This window comes from Laccaria bicolor, genomic scaffold (genome assembly GCF_000143565.1).
Source record: "Laccaria bicolor S238N-H82 LACBIscaffold_35 genomic scaffold, whole genome shotgun sequence".
Taxonomy (NCBI): domain Eukaryota; kingdom Fungi; phylum Basidiomycota; class Agaricomycetes; order Agaricales; family Hydnangiaceae; genus Laccaria; species Laccaria bicolor.
The window spans coordinates 332,340-352,842 of record NW_001889906.1 but is presented as its reverse complement, the minus strand read 5'-3'; the positions used below and the strand labels follow the sequence as shown (position 1 = coordinate 352,842).

Genomic DNA, 20,503 nt, shown 5'->3' with positions numbered 1-20,503 from the left:
AAGTTACCTTACTACTGCTAATCCACGCCCCTTAATCCTCCATGACCGCGGTCACCATCCAAAACAGCGACTATGATCTCTGGGACGCATGGCTTCACAAAATCTGTCAGTTTCTTTCATCGTGTTCACCAATAATATTCATCTAATCTCTGCGCAGATGAGAACACGCAACAGGACAACTGGTTCATGCCTTCACAAGATACCGCCTCGACGGGTGTAGCCATACGCGTCGACAGCGGTTTCTTCCGCTTGTTCCCTTATGAGAACCGTTCACTCATCCCCTTCGAGGCTGCAGTTCGGAGACTCAACCCAGTCGTCGCAGTCAAAATACGCAGTGCCGCCGTACACGCTGCCATTCGTAAAATGTAAGCAGGCTTTCACTACTCACTCAAATGCGCATTTTCTCACCTAATTGATCAGCGGCGCAACGGACGATTCGTTATATCTCGACCAAAACACCCGCATCCAAATCTTACAATCGATGGATCAGCTGCCCCAGGCAGAGAAGGATCAATGCGGTGCTTTTATCGTACGTTCCCCACAACTTCTTTCACTCCTTCGTAATGCACCCGTTGCTTACACTGGGAATTTTCTCTTCAGCGAGACGAAAATGCGGTCGTTCTCTGGAGTTATGCTTTAGAAGGCATGATACCGCTCTGTAGAGAGTTCGAGGAAAAGCTCATCAAGCATATATGGCGCACACGGGCCATCGGGCGGAAACAGACCCCGTCATTGGCTAGTTCCCTCAACTCCTCACAGACGAGAGAAGAAGTGTTACCAGAGCTCAATGAGAAAGAGGCGGAAGAGCAGTCAAACGAGGACGAGTCCAAGACAGAAAAGCCGTCTCCGAAAGACAACTGGTGGGGCTGGAAATTGAAGCCTCGCAATGGGGCTGCTGTCAATGCTGACCCAGAGAAGGGCACCCCAGGCAAGAGAGAGGAGAGGAAATTGGTTCTTATTGGGCCTATGTATGCGGGGCTTGGTGCTGCGTTGGCTGCTTGTACGTTTCTTTTATTGTCTTACGTGCTACGCTTTCCACTTACGCGTGCGTCAGATTTCATGTCGTCGGGTATTCGTGTACTCCTCGAAGAATACGCTTTAGATGGGAGTATGACTCGGTTTGCCCTGCTGGCTACTTTACCTGTCATTTATTGCGTATCCATCGTACGTCCACATCTTCCCTCCCATACCACTCTACTGAGTAAACCTGCTGCAGTTCTTTTGCCTCCAACTCATCGGTAACATCTGCCTGGTGTGCGTTTCCCATTGTACTTAATCTCAAGCGCATATATTTACATTCTTCCCTCGCCAGACTTGGCCCTGTAGCGCAATATCATGAAAACTCAATGTACTACTCCGCCATCAAACCCGCGCCGAACCCAGAGATTGACAATAATCTGCCGCATATCACTATCCAAATGCCAGTGTACAAGGAGAGTTTGGAGCAGACCATGTATGCGTGTTTTGCATTTCAACAGCATATATTAACCGTAATTTGCGCTCTGTAGATCCCTGTCCGTTTTTTCAGTAAAGAGAGCTATGCAGACGTATGCTCGTCAAGGCAAGTTTCCCCATCTTTCTTTATACATCTCTCCAACGTCTCATGATGATTGATGAATTAGGAGGAACCTCGGCAATCTTCATCTGCGACGACGGTATGCAATGCATACCAGAGACCGACCAGAACGAGCGTATTGCATTCTACGCCAACCACAATATTGGCTGGGTAGCTAGGCCGCCTCATTCATCCTCACCTGAAGGGTTCAAGAGGGCGGGCAAGTTCAAGAAGGCTAGCAAGTGGGTGTTTTCCCTCCACTTCGATTCAATGCAATTAAGCAGCTTACTGATTCGATTCACCAGCATGAACTATGGTCTGCAACTCTCACTCAAGCTCGAGAAGTTCCTCGCACAGCTGGAAGCGCAGGGCGCGCAGGATAACGGGGACGATTACCTCGAGGACCAGGCTATGCGCATGGCGCAAGAGGAGATGTATGAAGAAAGTGGGAAGAAGTGGAAGCCCCGCTGTGCGAATGGGAAGTCGTTGAGGGTGGGCGAGATTATTTTGATTATTGATTCGGATACGGTTGTCCCGGAGGTATGCCCTTATTTTGTGAGGAAGTTGGCTAAGGTTGACTGGCCACTCTGAAGGATTGTTTTAGGGATGCTGCAAGGGAGATGGGAGAGTCTCCGGATGTGGCTATTATCCAACATGAATCTGGTAAGTCTCTCTCTCTCTCTCTTTTCTCCTCCTATTTTCACACGCGCTCAACTTTCCCACTTCTAAGATGTCATGCAAGTCGCACACCATTACTTTGAAAACGGCATAACCCACTTCACGCGGCGCATTAACAAGTGCATCTCTCTCGGGTGCGCTAATGGCGAAGTAGCGCCTTTTGTGGGACATAATGCCTTTCTACGGTGGTCTGCAGTACAAGACGCGGCGTTTATCGATCCGGCGGATGGGAGGCGAAAGCAGTGGTCGGAGGCTAACGTCTCTGAGGACTTTGATCTTGCGCTTAGGCTCTTGTTGAAGGGGTATACTTTGCGCTGGGCGACGTATTCTGAGGGGGGGTTTAAGGAGGGTGTGTCGTTGACTGTTGTTGATGAGCTTGCGAGGTGGCAGAAGTATGCTTATGGTTTGTCTCTCTTTCTTCCCTCTTTCCATTGTGTTTGTCAAGGCTGATGGCGTTCTTGTAGGCTGTAACGAGATCATCTTCAACCCCCTTATCAAGTGGTGGCGTCATGGACCTATCAGTCCCCAACTCCGTGGTTTCGTATGGTCGAAGGCACCGCTTCATTATAAGATTGGAATGATGTCTTGTATGCCTCGTTTCATCTCTCATCTTTCTAATTTGGCTCACTCGTATTCTGTTCTAGATATGTTCTCGTATTGTAAGTCCATCAATTACCCGAAGCGTGCCCAAGTATCAATCAACCTTTCTAACATCCCATCTACAGACGGTATCGCAGCCGCGTGTTTCGGCTCGATTATGAACTATCTCTTACTGGGTCTTTCATTCCAAATCGATCAATTCTATCTACACAGTTTCGAGATTCTCCTTGCGTGCACGGCTGTCTTTCCTGGTATAGGAAATGTGGGGTACACGCTCCTGGAATATCGGCTTGGGCATAGGAATATGGCTGGTGCGCTTTTGGAGAACTTGAGGTGGATACCTTTCTTGTGAGTGTTTTCACAAGCTGTGAGGATTGTGACGACTAATATGGTCAACAGCTTATTCTTCTTTGGTGGGCTGAGTATACATCTCTCAACCGCTCTCCTGGCGCATCTGTTCTCGTACGATATGTGAGATATTGTTATGCCTCGATATTTCGGCCCGCTGATGATGTATTTTAGGACTTGGGGATCAACGGGAAAAGAAGTCGAAAGGTCTTCATTCTGGATTGAAGGTTTGTGGCTTCTTCCTCCTCTCCCTCCTCTCTTATTGCTTCAGCACTAACAACAATCACTTGCAGTCCCAAGAATCTGGGAACGCTTCAAGTTGTCCTTCATCATCTGTTTTGCGTGCATCGCCATGATGATCATATTCACCACTGATGTGGTGCCGTTTGGGTGGCAGATCGAAGGGTGGAACTATGCGTTGGTTATTCCGCTTTCTTTGGTTGTTGGGTGTCATATACTACTTCCTGTGGGTTTTTCTCTTTTCTCTTTGATGGGGTTTTTTTAGAGCTGATGATGGATTCTTTATTTCCTTGCGTTCGTGTAGATCGTGCTTAACCCGTGGTTGATGATCTTCTCGTATTGATTGATATAATCACTCCCGTTCATTACATCTACATTATCTCCATCTCTGGTCACTTCGTTTACTTTTGGACTTTGGACTTTGACTTTGGACTCTTGAATTCCTAGACGCTGCAGAGATCTTTTGGGACGATACCTTTTGCGCACGCAACATATATAGCTTGAACGTAACTTATTCCCTTATTTTAGATATTACCAACACTCTCACTCCGATTCCTGATTTCCTGATGAAATCTCCCATACGGACATTCCTTTCTACCTCATGTATGCCACATGTTGATACGAAGCATTCATTTGTACCGATATCTGTTCTGTACGCGAATGTAGATGCTCAACTTTACCACCACACTTCATCAGCTTGATCCCATCTTCTGCCAACTTCAACTCGCGAAGGCGTGCGTGACGATAGGCACGATGCCTTCTCAACGAATTTAGTGGGTATTTGTGGAAACCCAAGGTGAACGAGTCGTGTTAGAGATCAGGTACAACGATACTTAGTTCAAGTTGTACGACGACGAACAGCCCAATTTGGTCCTACCAGTAAGATATTTCTGCCTCCACATCAACTACTGCAGAGTACATATCCAACTCACGTAAGGTGGCATTTCGTGGTTGCGGACAGGTTAGTTGCTGCTTGGGTCCAACAATAAATAAAATTTTGCAGCTCGACGGGAATGGGTCCACATATTCTTTGAAGAAGTCGAGTAGACCATGGGCTTCTGCAGTAGTGAACTGGAAGATGAAAAGCCCCTCATTGAGCCAGATAAACGAGTTGAGTGCCACCTTGTTGTCCGCTTCCGGGACATACATGACATCGCGGGCAAGGGACAGGCGTTTGTTTTCTGCGAATTCTTCCGTTCGGATGGGATCGATATCGATGTTCAACGCCACCATACGCTGTTCCTCCGGTTTTGAATTGATTGTGGATACGTGGCGGGAGCACCACTGAGGCACTCCATTTCGGGCTTCATCCAACTTGACCATCGGAACGACCTCGAGTGTGATTCCCTCCTGAAGGTTTCTCTGTGCAAGGGCCTCGAAGAAAACACCAGCCATCTTCCTACCTTCACGCACCTTTGCAAAGGTCTTGTAGAGACGCAAAAGTTCCTTGCGTTCCAGGTTGCGGAACTGATAGGAGAGTCTTGATTGGATGTAAGGAGTGATGGGAGTGGCCATGCCTGGGCTATACGCATCGTCTAATGATTGGCGGGTGAGGAGAGCAATCGTGTCAAACATGGAATCAATCCCAAGGCCCCCATTGCCAGCGGCGACGAGCAACAATTCCAGGTCTTTTGACGTGACCTTCGAGAGTGCAGTGCAGATGTCCTTTTCGTACAAACTCAGAGCATTAGGGTCTAGTTGATATTCGATACAGAGGCGAGGGGTAGGACCAAGCTGGTCGAATATTTCGTTGGTGCGAGACTCATTGATGCGACCTAGGGGGTATATCGATGCACTAAAGTTCTTTAAGGTGTGAGCTTTGTCGAAAAATCAGATACTGGACTTACGCTCGTAAGATCTCTTTCCTTTTCCATGGATTCATGATCGCAACTAGCGGGGCCATCACCGTCTTGTGTAAACGCGACCACCTTGCACGACGTGGAGAGGTGGAGAAAATGACAAAAAGTGGAGTACCGCGAGGGACTAGATAGTCTGGAATGCCCACAGAGTCCTCATCGGAATCGACAAAGGTCCAAATGAATGATTTGAGTTCGGCTCTCTGAAAGTCGTTAGGCATCTCGTAGACACCTTCCTCCACAAACAAGTGGCAGCGTTGTTTGAAGTACCAAATGACCGGCCTCCTTTCGGCAAAGCATCGGCGCAAAGCGTAATAGACCCATACGCTCTTGCCTTTGTGCAAAACTGTCATTTTCGAAACAATCTGAGGAGGTGACAAGCTCACCGATCCCTGGTTGGCCTGTGACGACTGCACAGGGTGCTTTACCGACGAACGAGGGTTCGTCATAATGAGCGTTAACAGAATTGAAAACACGAATGTATTCAGCTCTGATCCACAGTTTTGAAATCAGTCCATCAATGCCAATGTCGAGCATATAACAACCCGGAATGATATCGTCATCTGGATCCATTGTCGTTGCCTCATCCATGGTTACATCCACTACCATCTTCTCGTTAACGACGGCGTCCTCTCCTACCTGATTCCGTAACCCAAACTCACTTCCCGTTGCAGGACTGGCCTTTTGAGCGTCAAGCCACTGCTTCTCCTCGTCCGCCATGTTCTTGCCCCAAAACTTTGCATGAAATTGAGCAAGGGGATGATTTTCATAAAGTATCGGCCATGGTTGCATATAGCTTGAAATTTCGACGATGGACGCGAATGTTGGGTCAAATGCCTGTTGTGAAGACATAGTGGGATAACGATGAAGTTTCGGCTGTTTAGGAGTGGTGGCTCAGACATTTAGTAAATTGTGTCAGGGAGTTTAGGAGAATTCAGTGGTTGCTCATTGCTTGATGTGGTCATTTGGTGGTGATGTTTGTACACTTCAAATGCTTGTGATCGTCGAACAAACTGCACCCTAGTCTCCCGCACTACATACAAACGGGTTTCCCTGTGCTCTGATGTACATCTAGACACTGCAGAGATCCTCTTTTTCGCGCACGCAACATATGTGGCTTGAACGTCTTATTTGGGATGACACCCAAATCATAAATGACACCAACACCTGATACGGGCATTTCTTTCTGTTCGAATCCTCCCTTATGCATGCCACATATTGATACGAAGAATCTATCTGTGCCAATATCTGTTCTGCGCGCGAAGATGCTACTCAACTGAAATCGCCTTACAGTTTCGGCAACTTGTCGGTATGCACCATCTTGATGACAACTTTACCAAAGTGGTCTCCGCGCTTCACCATCTCAAACCCCTCTTCTGCCGATTCCAACCCGTGGAGGACGTGCGTAACGATAGGCACGATGTGGTGCTTCTCAATGAACCTAGTGGCGTCTTCCAAGTCTTTGTGGGAACCCATCGTAGAGCCTAGGGTGAACCAGTGGTGTTAGAGATCAGGTAGAACGGCCGTTCGCGATGGAAGCGCACCTAGCAGCTGTTGATTCCTCAACACTTCGCGCATCGTGAATGTGATCTTTGGGCTTGCGGTCCTAAAAAAAGACGTGGAAGGTTTCGTTCTGGGTTATGCAGTGGGTATGGATTGGTGTTGTGCGTACATGCCATAGCAAACCACTTTCCCGCCTTGCTTCAAGTAGTTGCTTATCTGGCCTAGAATATCACCTCCGCCAGAGTCGATAACGGCATCCAACATGGTGCCCTTCTGGTTATGGGATTGGACTAAAGCCCCGATTTCAGCAGGCCAGTCCTCTTTTTATTAACAGTCGGAGATTAGTAGGATACGGTACAAGTTAATTCTGCACTTACTGTCTTTGTAGTTCGCACCTCCCTTGGCTCCAAGTGCTATAGCTTTCTGGATCTTTTCCGGGTTGCCGCTCGTCACATAGACGGAAGCACCCTTTGCAATGCATAGCTGCAACGCGATGAGAGCTACGCCACCGCCTATGCCTGTTATGAGCACGTTCTGACCTTGTTGAACGTTCGCATTTACGGAAACGGCTCTACAACGAGGCGTCAATGTTTTTTCAAAAGATATCCGGTAGAGGACAGATATCTTACTACCTCCAAGCTGTAACACCACCAATAGGCCACGCTGCAGCATGAACATCGTCTAGGTGGTCAGGGGACAATATCACTTGATCTCGTTCGACCACCACATATTGTGTAAAAGTTCCAAGGGGCGGAAAAGAGCCGCCACCGAGGATACCAAATCTAAATTTGAGCAATAAGGAGATTAGCTGACTTGTGTAAGACCTGTCAGGGTGCCAGTGGTTAGCGAATTGCCGTACCTCGACTCGGGGGCGTCTGGGGCTTTCTCCCAACCTCGACTAGGGGTGAGAAACACGCGTTTATCTAGCAATGGGTCTCCTGTGTTTCCAGAGGCGATGACAACACCTGTACTGAGGTAGTCAGTTCGGCGTGCTCACTTCGATGTGGCATGCCCAGCGACTTACCTGCACCATCCCCACCGAGAACGCTCCCCATAACAATTCCAGGATACTGGCCCATCCGTATCCATACCTTTGCGGCCATTGTATATGAATGAGCTTTATTCGTGGAAGAGAGAGAGATTTCAGGGTGCATACATCCTTGTGGTTGAAAGCAGCAGCATTGATTCTAACAAGCAATTCCCCTGTTTTCAATGGTGGGAGTGATCTAGATTCCAAGACTACATCGTGGTAGGTGGGTTTCCGCTCAACTGATGATTGGCGAAGGGTTAGAGCTTTCGTATACTTGGGGAGACACTGGGCCGCCATATACTTGCACGAGTTCTGTTGGACGACCCGGAGATAGTGACTTGGTAGTAACCGGTGTTGGCCATGAGTTGCGAGATAAGATTAGATAATGATTGGAACGAAAATATGACGCTAATACCAAGCTAAAACGCTCTCAAAAAGCCATGCTAGGTTATTGCCATCCTCCCGTCATTAGTTTGAGCCAGAGAGAGTAGGGATCATAGGTTAAACGAGCGTTGGGGTGAATCTGCGTATCACCAAGATGTGAGTAATGGTAGCATACATACGGCTGTATGGAAAACAGATGGTGGTAGTAATGAAAACAAGGGGAATGATACCAACAATATCACAGGCAATAGGGGGCAAGGTGAAAGTGTAATAAACAGTTTCAGCGCGAGGGAGGGTATGGAGCCAAACGGCAAGAACAGAGAGACAAATGAGTTGAGATGGAAAACGGGATATAGGGGGGAGGAGGGAAACGTAGTGGTGAACGTGGTTCTCTCTCACTCAGCAGGTTTTGGTGGAAGCGGGGGTGGGGGCCCAGGAGACTTGAGGGCAACACTGGATCCCTCGTACCCGGCCAGGAGAGGTGTGAACTGCTGCTGGTCATTCGCAGCCGCACTGGGCAACGGAGATGGAGCCCGGTTCCTTTCCCATTGATCATGTTCGGAGAATGGTTCAGATGATCATGTTCATCAAAAAACGAATTCTTTCCATTTATAGTGAACCTCGAAACACGTGCATGTTCCTCCTGTGTTTCTTGGATGTATTCCGCGGGAGGTCTGGGCATCAGGGGTGGGGGAGTTTGCGCAGGGGGGGGGCAGGAGATTCTCCAACGCGACCAGGGACACTGGAAGAAGGAGAAGGGGAAACACTCGCATTGGCTTGTCGGCCATTTAATGGACTTAGAGTGCTTCCATTCATACGCAGCGGTTGAGGAGCCTCCATAGCTTCGTACCTGGCTTTGAGCATCGCCTTTTCTTCGGTGGCCGAAAGTACCCTACCACTGCCCCCTGCAGTGGGTGGTACAGGTGTTGGCCGTGGACCTCCCGTAGAACTAGCACTCCGAGTTCGTGCAGGAGATCTAACTTGTCCGGTAGTGCTGTTGGAACAAGGAGGCGTTTGTGGCTGAACATTGGCGCTGTTTTCGCGCGATAGAGCATCACGAGCCTCAAATTTGCGTCTCAAAGCTTCTTTTTGCGCAGTGGCGTCTGCATAATCACTGAAAGGAAAGAAGAACTAGGGATTGGAGAAGAATACGTGTTCAAAGGTGATTCCATATTGACGTTATTGCGAAGTGCAGCAGCATCCTGAGACTCGTATACGCGTCGCATACGCTCCTTTTCCGACAGAATAGCCTGAGGACCAGAGGGTGGTGCTACAATGTCATCTGCTGCTGGCCCACTTTGGGAGGAAGACCCGGCAGGGGCAGAAGGATACAGCGAATCATAGGGAATAGGGTCGATCTTGAGCCGTGACCATCATCACTCATGAATCCACCTTGAGTACGGTCCACTGCCCTCTTTGCTTCTTCGTATCGCCTCAAAGCAGCTTTTTCCTGTTCTGCAGTCAAATACTGTGGAACTGCGGGTTTAAACGAAGCTGAACGTGAGGCTGGTGTCTGTGCGGGAGGAGCAGCAGAAGGCACCGAGAAGGAGCAGATCCTTGTGCGACAACGGGGTACCTTGGCACTAGCCACCAGCTCATGATTGACGCCAGCTACAAAAGAAAATTTCAGCAAAATGGATCATCGAACGTGGAGCCTGCCCACCAACGATTCTCCAAATGATGCTGGGCGGAATAGATTCAGGTATCCGAATCGAAAATGGGACATCTTGGTGCAAGAAATTTAGCAAACGGATATGATCCAAGAGGACGGTACTCACCGAACGTAGTAGGGCGTATTCCTCTGTGGAGTTCCACAGATTCACTGGGCTCTGTCCAACGAAGTTGTGATATGTGTTGGCCTGTTCAACCCCGGGCAACATCTCTACCTTCCTCAACTCGATTCGCACCCATTTCTCCTTGACCCCCTGCTGCGGGACACGAACCTCGATGGCCTGCGCGCGGTCTTCAGAGAATGGAAAGGATACCGATAAACTGTTACGTGCGGATGGACACGTATGACGTATAATCTACGCGGTGTGAAAGCTGAGTCCAGGCAGAGATTGGGGCCATTGGGTGGTATGCATGTGTGTAACGACACATAGTCGGGAGTGAAGTAACCGAGAAGCTTCGAGCACTGAGCGAGCTTTGGCAGAGGAGAATGGCCGAATAGCCACAAGGTGGGCGCAGCCGATGAGGCGATCGATGTATGTGAGAGATCTGCCTGCGGCCACTGGCAAAAATTTGAGACTAGGTATGGAGGCGAGTTCGTCAGATGGATTGACCCATAGCGAAATCTCCTTCGCGAGTCGATCCACGAAGGGATGCGAGTGGCCGCGTCGTGGTGGTCCTTAGAAAGACGTCGAAGAGGGGCTTGCGTTGGTGTTATGAAACCAGGACCTGAGTAACGAACGGGAGCAGTTAGCGAGGCAAAAGATCGAATATATGCGAGGGCGATAACTTACCGAGGGAGAAATAGCCGTTATCCCTACTCTCCAGCTGAGGCTTGCGTTCATGATCAGGTGGACGGCAGTGACCTAGCATGGTGTGTGGAGCTTTTCAGAGCGTATCAGCGTCGTTGAGCTGGGAATCGTGTCTGCAATGAAAAGCCGTTTAGGGCATGCGTTGTTGACTTCTAAGAAAGAAATACTGACGATCAACTTGAGCTAACAAGGTTTCCTCCGTCATATGCAAAGTGGCTTCGAGTGGGTTGCCGGGTGGGAGTCCAAAGATGGACTTGGGAGGTCGATTCCAATCCTCTCTTACTGCAAGGATGCAGTAAACTTCCCGATTTCAATTGCTGTGCCAGTAGAAAGCTGTCCTTGCGGCATTGCCCGCTTTAGAAACATGACGTTCGTAAAGGAAGTTAAGAGGACCCCGGAACTGTCAGAGAATTATCAGTATGTTAGACTGACGGGGGCATGCGGAACAAAGGGGGAAAGTTTGTTGCAGAAGGGGAAAACGAGGTGAGGTAGAAAGGGGAGTAAATCTGATGAAAGGAGGAACTCACTCAGAGCTGGTGCACTCGCCCATGACTTAACTCTTCGCGCATGCTTGAAATCCCAACGACTCCCCGCTCTCTCTACATCGGCACATGTTGACGAAAGCGTCCATCGGGTTTCGTTTTGATTGCAGCGAGAGGTCGAGTAAGGGTATCCAGGCGATGTCGGCAGTGGCTGAACAACATAGAGAGAAACATTGGACGAGTCGTCATTGAGTCTATGGTTGCTTCGAGACTGGAAGCCGTACCCCAATCGAAGCTGGCCGAAAAAAGACAACCTCGACTTGACACGGACAATTTTACAAGTACGAGAGCCCATAAGTGAGTCGCAGGGCGTCCCTCTGGTGGGGGAAAAAGGCGTTGGTGGTCAACGACTCAACTTGGGGCTCTGGGAAAGCGGAGTTATCTTTTTCGCATAGCCACACCCAAAACAAGACACCCTACCCGCATCTTCCTCTTAACATCCATCTCGTCGTCTACAATGTGTGCCCTACCCAGTGACCTTTTTGTCGAACCGCTCTACAGTCTGGAAACTCCATTCATGAGTTTACACTCCCCAATACCTCGATCCGCGGATGGTTCCAGCATCAATATAGCTCGCCCCAACTCTGCCCCGCCTATCTTGAAATTATTCTCTCCAATACGTGAATCCGCGGATGGTACTAGCATCGATATAGCTCGCCCTAACTCTGCCCCACCTATCTTACCTTCAACCATCCATGCAGTGGACGTCACCAGTAAAATACTCTCAATCTTCCTGCCCTATAGTGAACATTGATTGCTTATCGAATCATTTTTGCAGGTGATCAGGTTGATGTCTATGGGGGTAGAGTGGTTGAGTGCCGGCAACGAGTCTTACCTGCCCCCACTGGTCTGCATTACCCCAAAACCTCTATTATTCATCATTGGTAACACCAATATAGATTCCCTCCTCCCTACCTCTCCTGCAATCACTCCTGTTCCGTATGTTGGCCTTGTGTCAGCAGATACTGAAATGGCCTGTGAGATATCTCTCAATCTGTTTGCTATAAAGTTGATATTGACCTTCATCAATTCAAATCTCACAGTTAATCAGGTTGGAGGTCATGTGGAAGGAGCTGTTGATATCTTGCAACTTTCTTCTCCTATCTTGACTGGTTCATGCTTGCTCCAAATCTTTCTACTCTCATTCTAATAACTCTGTATAGATCTCTTAAGTTCTGCCTCACCTACCTCTCTACCCATTCCTTCTGCTCTGAATGCAGAAGTGCCTGCTGGTCAGTACTCTGATCAATATATTCTAGCTCAAATCTGAAGACTATGCAGAGACTATGAACATCATTTCAGCTCAAAATGTGAACACAGGCTCTAACTATGGTTTGTTGAATTTGCATCATCAGATTTTATTGTTTTCACTTATATTTTAATAGGTACCATCAATCAAGGTGAGTAGTAAGAAAAGCATCATATCCATCTCAATGTCATTTGTAGTTGTAGGTGTGGACTCAAATATTCAAATCTCACTTGAGATGATTAGGGACCAACAACTGGGTATTATTTCACATTCTTATTTCAAATATATAATTGACTTCATTTTTCTTTGTTACAGTGGGGAAAATTTATAAGTGGCTTTCTCCACCCAAGGAAAGTATCAACTACAATGCTGCACATGCAATGTTGGGCAATCAATCAGACACCTGTCAATGGTTTCTCAAAGGAAACACATTTTATGGGTGGCTCAAACAGCCTGGCTTTCTCTGGATCAAAGGAAAATGTAAGTCTTCTGTCAAAATTTGTAAATTTATATGTTATTGATCGTCATTCCAGCTGGCTCTGGGAAAACCATTTTGAGGTTGAAAATTTCAACATTTTTATGAAGTTGAATTGAATTTTCTTTTAACAGCTCAGCAATCATTCACCATGTTCTTCAAAGATTCAATTCTGCTACTGCATATTTCTTTTTTGATGGAAGAGACTCACAGAAGGATTTCCAGCTGTATGATAAACTGTTGCAATCACTCATCTGGCAATTCTCTTTCAAATGTAAGGGTGAAGTGCCTAAAGTCTTGGTGAATCTGTATGATCACTGTGGCAATGGCCATCAAGAGCCAACTCTAGTTGATTTGCAGAATACTCTTCAAGCAATGCTTGATGGCTTTAGTTCGACATTCATAATTCTGGATGCTCTTGATGAATGTACTGAAAGAGAAAAACTTCTAAACTGGATTGAGACTGTTATCTTGGAGAATCTGGAGAAAGATATAAATCTGGGGCTTCACTTGATAGTTACTAGTCGCCCAGAACAGGATATTGAGGAAAAGTTCAAGTCTTATCATTATCTTGACTTGGTTGAGGCATCTGGGAATCATGATCTTGTAACCTATCTTGACTATCAGCTTCAGAATGACTCTGACTTCAAAAAATGGAAATCTGACACTCAAGAGCAAATAAAGCTGACATTACTGGAACAAGCAGATGGAATGTATGTTTATTATCAATGTTCAAATAACAGGATGATTACTAAATGCAATTTCAGGTTTTGTTGGGTTGCATTACAGCTAAATGAGCTCAAAGACTGCCGAACTAAGACTGATCTGAAAAAGCAGCTAGCTAATTTGCCTCAGGGTTTGGATAAAACATATGATCAAATCTTGCTGGGAATCAAGGAGAGAGATCATGGTTATGTAAAAACATTTTTACAGTGGCTGTCTTTTGCTGTTCGTCCACTGACACTGGAGGAGCTGGCTACAACTGCTGCTGTTGATCTTTCTGCTGAGGATGGACCTGAGTATAAATCTGACAATGAACTTCAAGATATCAAGGATGTCTTGAAAATATGTTCTAGTTTTATTATAAAATCAGGAGGTATGGTTTAGAATAGTACCAGATTGAAATGGGCACTTACTATTAAATAGGTTTCATCAAGCTTTCCCACTTTTCTGTCAAGGAATATCTAATATCTCAGTATGTTCAAAATCATGCTATCATGCAAGTTAGAGACTTCAGCTTCACTGGAGAGCTGTCACACTCTGTCATATCTCAAATATGTCTAGCCTATCTTCTGCAATTTCATACATCTGAGCCACTTGATGTGAATGTGGATATATCCTTCCCTCTTGCAAAGTATGCTGCCCAACATTGGATTATACATGCACATTATGGTACCAAAATTAAATCTCAGTCATCTTTAGTATTTGCTTTGATGATAAAGCTTCTGACAGAGGAAAATACTGCTTTTGTGAACTGGGTTCGACTTTGTGATATAGATGATAGTGGTTGTTGTGATTTACAAAAACAGAAGGCTAAGATTGCTAAACCACTATACTATGCATCAATTGCTGGATTGATTGAAGCATCATGTGCTTTGCTAGAAATGGGAGTAGATATAGATGCACAAGGAGGAATAAATGGAAATGCACTCCAGGCAGCATTGATTAGAGGCCATGACACCATTGCAAAGCTTCTGATTGAGAAGGGGGCAGATGTAAATGCACAAGGAGGAGGATTTTTTGGAAATGCACTCCAAGCAGCATCAAATGAAGGCCATGAGGCCATTGCAAAACTGCTGATAGAGAAGGGGGCAGAGAGGTCTTTACCCTCCCCCACGTAATCCATGTGGATTCCAGTGGATTCCAGTGGCCTATTTGTCAGGCCAAATTGGCTTGCACAATGCCCAGTCCAGTCCAGTGCACTGGACTACAAGCCACTTTTCAGAGTCCAGTCCCAGTCCAGTTATAGTCCACTGGATTCAAGTGCACTATTACTTATTATTTATTAATTATAATACTACAAAAAAAGACTACACAATAAATAAGGTAGACTTGAATTAATAGATGGAGTTTCAAGGCTAATGATTTATGTATTAGTATTGGTAAGGGCTAGCTGCAATAAGGATTGATCATTTTGTTCAGTTGGCAGGGTGAAAGTGGCAAGTGACTTACTTGAGGGCGTGCCATATCATCATGTTTGCTGTTTGTGGGATGATCACAGAACTGTGACCATCCCTTTCCCTTCAACCACCACCACTCTCAACACCCCTTGCTCAACATGCAAAGCAACGCCCATGCCAATGACCCCCCACCAACACACGACAAGCATGACAACAAGAGAATGCAGAACAAGGGTCAGTGCCTGAGAGTGCCCATGCCAATGCAGAAGGACAGGACAAGAACAAGGGCCAATGGTACATGTGTCCCACCACCCCATTCCTCCCTTCTCACCACGACAGGTGACGAATGCAATGGCAACACACGTCAGGGCAAAAGACGAGCGCCCACCACTCTGTCAATGAACCACGACAAGCACCCACCCCCACCACACACGAACCATGACAAGCGCCCACCACCACCCATTGCCATGTCACTGAAGTGGCCCACCCCACAACAACATGCAACAACAACAACAACAATGTGTCCACGTTGATGACCACGAGGACGTGGACAATGACGATGGACATGGACTTGATGACCACAACATGTCCACGTCAACGACCACCCACGTCCACATCAACGATGGCGACAAGGGCCCAGCACCACCATTCCCTCCCCCTTTATCAATCACTCTCCACCATCCCCTCCCCCCTCCCTTGCAGCTCACCACTCTCCATTCCTCCCTCCCCCTCCCATGTAGTATAATTTCAATGTAGTAAGATAAATTTGTGTAGTTCTATTAAATATATTCCAATTCTCTTGTTTAATTCTAAGTGTTGGAAGTCCAGTGGGGTCCAGTCCACTTTTGTATTTAGGCAGTCCATCCAGTCCAGTCCAGATTTGTGAATATTGTTATAATGGTCCAGTATATAGTGAAGTCCATCTGGATTATGTGGGGGATGGTAAAGTATTGCATCATGACATTGCTAACATTGCATGAATTTTAGGAAGCGAAGCACGATGGCGTCAATGACATGCATCCACCCCCCACCAAGTTATTTGATCTGTCCGCTGTCTGCTGTCAATTCCAGCACTGATCTCGCCACAATGGCCTGCCACCGAGCTGCAGCCACCACTGCTGGTAGCGCACAGAATATCTTGATTAGCTTCGACAGCCTTGCAGACTTGTTATGTGGGCCGACAAACAAAACCCCTGGGCCAGCTCCCACCACGCCCGCTGCTCGTGTTGCTACTGACAGCTCTGACATACCCACCATGAGCCTTGCGGATTTCTGTGAACATTACACAGTTCCTGAACAACTCAAAGAGAAACTCATCAAGCTCAGTGTCCAAGGCCCACAAGCCCTTTGTTGGATCAAGGATGAGGATTTATGAGGAGAAGGTGCCTCTTGCTTGGTGAGTTGGGGACACTCCTGGATGCAGAACAGCAGTGGAGAAAATTCTCTGAGTGGTAGGTTACATTGTATCACACACATTGAATGTTCACTTTTCCTCTTTGCTACTTTACCCCTTTGCACATTGTTCTGCTCCTTTTGTTCCGCTATCCTGCTGTTTGTATTGCTCTGAGTCTTTGACTGTTTGCTAACACAAATGATAATATTTGATGTATCTACATGAGTCCATGACCAAGCTAACTACCCAAGATAGTAACCGCAATGATGAAAAAATCCCCATGTCATCTCAGGTGTGATGAGAGTGCACACGTCATAGAGCTCAAAATACATTGAGTCACTATGGTAAAATCCCAGTCCCTGGTGGTGAAGGTGGGATTTGATGACAGAGAATCCCTGTTTGATAGGCATGAAATCAGGCAAGTAAGGGGGAAGATATTCCACATGACATCCTGAGAAAGAGAGTGATGAGCAATCAAAATGTGAGGAATGTGACATACCATAGCTTTCCACAAGTTCAATCACATCTGGGTGGTGGTGAATTCAGGGATTGTCAATAAGGACCACACTTCAAGGGCTGGGATGTGGTGTCGTGAGTGGGAGTTGAGATAATGCAGCACATATAGGAAGAAAAAACAAGCTAAAGAGAACAAAAATGCGAACCACATCATCCTGCAAAAATTTGATGAAAAGGTCTTGAGTAAACAACCCTTTGACAACATCCACCACAACAATTCCCTTGTCCAGCACAAGTGCAGCAAGCATTGAGAAGCACTGCTTCTGGCAGAAGGGCTGATGGACTTCAACTCTTGATCCCACTTCTGATCTACCCCATAAATGTGCATAGGTCCAATCATCTTTCAAGACTTCATCCATTGGCAAGAGACAGCTGGCAGGATATTGGGTGATGCAATGTATGGGGTCACATTCCGAGGCCATTTTTTGGACTTGCTTTACATTCAGGCTAGCTTGTTCAAGTGTGCGATGAATTGTCACCATAGACACAGTTAGAAGGCGGTATCGTTCCAAGCAGCTTCTGTATTCATCAAGGAACAGGGTTGGCTTGTGATGTGCAAGGTGAACCAGGTATCGGGTATCAGCAAGTAAGATTTTCCAAGGCCTTCCACATCCAATAGCATTAGCTTTTGCCACAGTCCCGATCCATCGGTACTATCTCTGAACATGATAGAAAGTTTTCTTTGAGAAGCTGACAATATCTAGAATCTCGGAGACTGAGTCGTGCCCACAAGCTTTCAGTCTAAGCGCAGCCAGCTTGAGGTCATCACTGATACGGCGGTTGACCATGGTGGTAGAGGACAAAAGGCATGGGGAGGAGAGAGTAAGGACTTGGAAGGGGAGGACGAGGGGGTGAACATAGGTCACTGATGTCATTTAGTTGTCATGCTGTCTACATTACTATTGGACTTTTTTTTTTTTTTTTGGGAATGTGTCATTATATTTCAAAACAGCAATAATTGGTCCAAAACTGACAAAGATATAGTTGAAAATGTCAAATACTGTTTAAAATATTAGATGTACTAGGCTTGTTTTATAGAAACACCAATTCTTAATGGAAATTAACATTCTTGGGCTCGTTTATTGCAATTTTCATAAATGATGACATTTCAAAGAAGAAAAGTCTCAAGTTGATGGGTTGTTGGATGTCTGCTGAGTCACATTATGTGACACCTTCATTGCTTTGCTAGTAATTGTACTAGAGTTTTAAAGTCCAGTCTAGTCCCGTTTTTTACCTCAAAACGAGGCAACTGGCAACCACAACCAGTCCAGACCAATCCAGATATTAAGGGACCGCAACTGGACCCTTTTAGACCAGTCCTAATCGGTCCACAACGTAAAAAAAACCGGTCTTTTGTTGAAAATTTTATTGTACCACAGGAACTAAATATTACCTCACGTACATAGCATACATAGATAGAAATTTTAATTCTCTGTAGACTGATCAAAACTTTAAGCAATTCTGTGAAGATTTGACTGAGATATGGCAAAAACAGAAAGGATATACATTCAAATTGCATATAAAAATGTTTTTGGCCATATCTCAAGAAAATTAAGTAAAAATGTGTGCAAGTAAGGTCCAACATGTGATGGGATGAAAGACCAGTTGCAACCGGTCTAAACCAGTCTTTTTTGGTTTTTAAATATTTACAAAAACATGGCAACTGGCAACTGGACTGACCAGAAATGTGGGCAACTGCAACTGAAAAAGACCAGACCGTGGTTCAGTCCAGTTCAGTCCTATGTATATTTTCAGTCCTGTAGACTGGACCTGTGAACACTAGATTGTACATTGCCTCCAGTCACAAAGCCACCTCTTTGAGATCATTGCTTATCAAGTGTATAGGGATACATAGTAGTAAGGATTAGAGGATATGGTGCATTAATCAGTCAATGACAATGTCTAGTCTGCACTTTCTATTGAGTCCATTGACACTGGCATACATAATGCAAATCACTGTGACTGTCACTCAGGCTGACCTCAGACTTAAAACTTTTCTTTTTCAAAATGACATCATTTTGAAAATCACAATAAAAGCTATGAAAAATTTTAATAAGTTTACCAACTCAGAATGGCTAAAAAACCAGTCTTAACCCAGTTAAAACCGAGGAAGGCCAAGACCAGTCTATAGACTGCAAAAAACTACGGTCTGCAGTCTTTTTGTGGTCCAGTCCAGTCTTTTTGACTTCTGGGAGAAAGGCAGACCAGTTACGGTTATGGTTAAAGCCCTGGGGCATAAAAAAGCCAGACCAGATGGGACTTTTAAACACTACAGGGAAGGTAAAGACCTCAGACTTAAATCTCTTTGACTGACCCATGATACATATTGGATTGATTGTCAACTAATTTATTGAATATATCTATGTCACTGGTTGACCCATGATCCAAGGCAATTTCAGCTTGGTCCATTCATTGGGTGGTCTACTTGGCTGACTTAGAGAACCACTCCTTGAGACAATATTGGTGGCCATTACACCTTTAATGGGGTCAATTTACACATTGGCCAATCAGCAGGCACCATCAACAATAACCTGTTTGTAGAGGGGAAGACATGTTGTTGGGGCAAGGTCACCAATACTCATCCTCAGCAATCAGTAGTGCATCTTCATATACCTCAAGAGGCAGAAAGTGAAACTGAGTACATAGAAATTTTGCTTCTCCTCAGTGTCTACATAGCTCAATCATACAGGTGGTACAGGAATCACTGGTGTAGGGCATGTAACAACCACTAAGAGGGATGTAGATGGTAAACAAGAAGAGATAGAGCTTATAAATACACATACAAAACTTGACATTTTGCAAAGAAATAGGCTCATTAGAGGCTGGATAGCTCTGAATCTCTCTGTATATTTTGAAGATGACTATTTAGTGAGCAGTAACAGCAAAAGGAAAAACATACCCTCTGTAAATTGGAAACTTTCATGACACCAAAGATTCTATATGATAGAAAATGGAGTTGACTTGCCCACTGTATATCTGAAATAAGTGACCTTGTCAAATAATGTGAAGAAATACATACTTCCTAATAAAAAGAATAGTTGAAAGAGGGAAGTGCCGGAATTTGGAGATGGATTAAAGACATACAAGCTACAAAACATAAGTATCAATGAATAACAGGAAATGAAAACATACAATCTGAGTTCGAAAAAGCGTATATCAGGGTCATAGAAATGAGACTGAATGGACAACCTACATCCTACAAAAAGGAAACATGGACATGTTATAAAATTGGTCTTTGGGGTGCTGAAATTTACTAACCAACTTGAACAATATTGATTAAAGGTTAATTATCTAGTAAATAATAATGATTGAATATGTGTACATTGAATATAAAAGATATGAAAGAAAACTTACAAGAGATGCAAAAGACCACATACTTTCTACAAATGAAAAGAAAAGGGGTGCAAGAAATAAGTGGGTGGGATAAGGATATAGGCAACTCACCTCCTAAAAAGAAAATGTCAAAAATGAGTTGCTAATAAAATATATAGTAAAAAACAAGTAACTTACATACTAAGAAAAGTAAAGAGTAAT

At 45.5% G+C, this 20,503-nt stretch overlaps 4 protein-coding genes and 1 pseudogene across 5 annotated transcripts; 1 reads left to right on the top strand and 4 right to left on the bottom strand.

The window, feature by feature from the left end:
• Positions 1-41: 41 nt before the first annotated feature.
• LACBIDRAFT_331690 (uncharacterized protein) lies at positions 42-3,764 on the top strand (the record flags this gene model as incomplete). The annotated part of the gene is made up of 17 exons (XM_001886103.1): positions 42-105; positions 158-365; positions 421-529; positions 601-1,164; positions 1,217-1,254; positions 1,313-1,453; positions 1,509-1,555; positions 1,623-1,797; positions 1,861-2,095; positions 2,149-2,218; positions 2,286-2,636; positions 2,698-2,820; positions 2,959-3,181; positions 3,233-3,304; positions 3,356-3,408; positions 3,475-3,647; positions 3,726-3,764. The coding sequence occupies 17 exons, from the start codon at positions 42-44 to the stop codon at positions 3,762-3,764; spliced, it is 2,685 nt and encodes an 894-aa protein (XP_001886138.1).
• Positions 3,765-4,294: 530 nt separating this feature from the next.
• On the bottom strand, positions 4,295-6,129 carry LACBIDRAFT_307487 (uncharacterized protein; the record flags this gene model as incomplete). The annotated part of the gene is made up of 3 exons (XM_001886016.1): positions 4,295-5,216; positions 5,269-5,611; positions 5,664-6,129. 3 exons carry the CDS (start codon positions 6,127-6,129, stop codon positions 4,295-4,297), a joined length of 1,731 nt encoding a protein of 576 aa, XP_001886051.1.
• Positions 6,130-6,564: 435 nt separating this feature from the next.
• On the bottom strand, positions 6,565-8,107 carry LACBIDRAFT_253482 (annotated as a pseudogene; the record flags this gene model as incomplete). Its single annotated transcript has 8 exons — positions 6,565-6,761; positions 6,822-6,883; positions 6,950-7,100; positions 7,158-7,351; positions 7,410-7,562; positions 7,640-7,745; positions 7,805-7,871; positions 7,937-8,107. Coding segments are annotated over 8 exons (1,101 nt in total).
• Positions 8,108-8,177: 70 nt separating this feature from the next.
• LACBIDRAFT_295303 (uncharacterized protein) lies at positions 8,178-11,224 on the bottom strand (the record flags this gene model as incomplete). Its single annotated transcript, XM_001886015.1, has 9 exons — positions 8,178-9,308; positions 9,347-9,444; positions 9,492-9,805; positions 9,973-9,995; positions 10,138-10,591; positions 10,657-10,728; positions 10,846-10,956; positions 11,107-11,180; positions 11,202-11,224. The coding sequence occupies 9 exons, from the start codon at positions 11,222-11,224 to the stop codon at positions 8,876-8,878; spliced, it is 1,602 nt and encodes a 533-aa protein (XP_001886050.1). The 3' UTR covers positions 8,178-8,875.
• Positions 11,225-17,022: 5,798 nt separating this feature from the next.
• Positions 17,023-17,451, bottom strand: LACBIDRAFT_307481 (uncharacterized protein; the record flags this gene model as incomplete). Its single annotated transcript, XM_001886014.1, has 1 exon — positions 17,023-17,451. One exon carries the CDS (start codon positions 17,449-17,451, stop codon positions 17,023-17,025), a length of 429 nt encoding a protein of 142 aa, XP_001886049.1.
• Between the last annotated feature and the right edge of the window lie 3,052 nt (positions 17,452-20,503).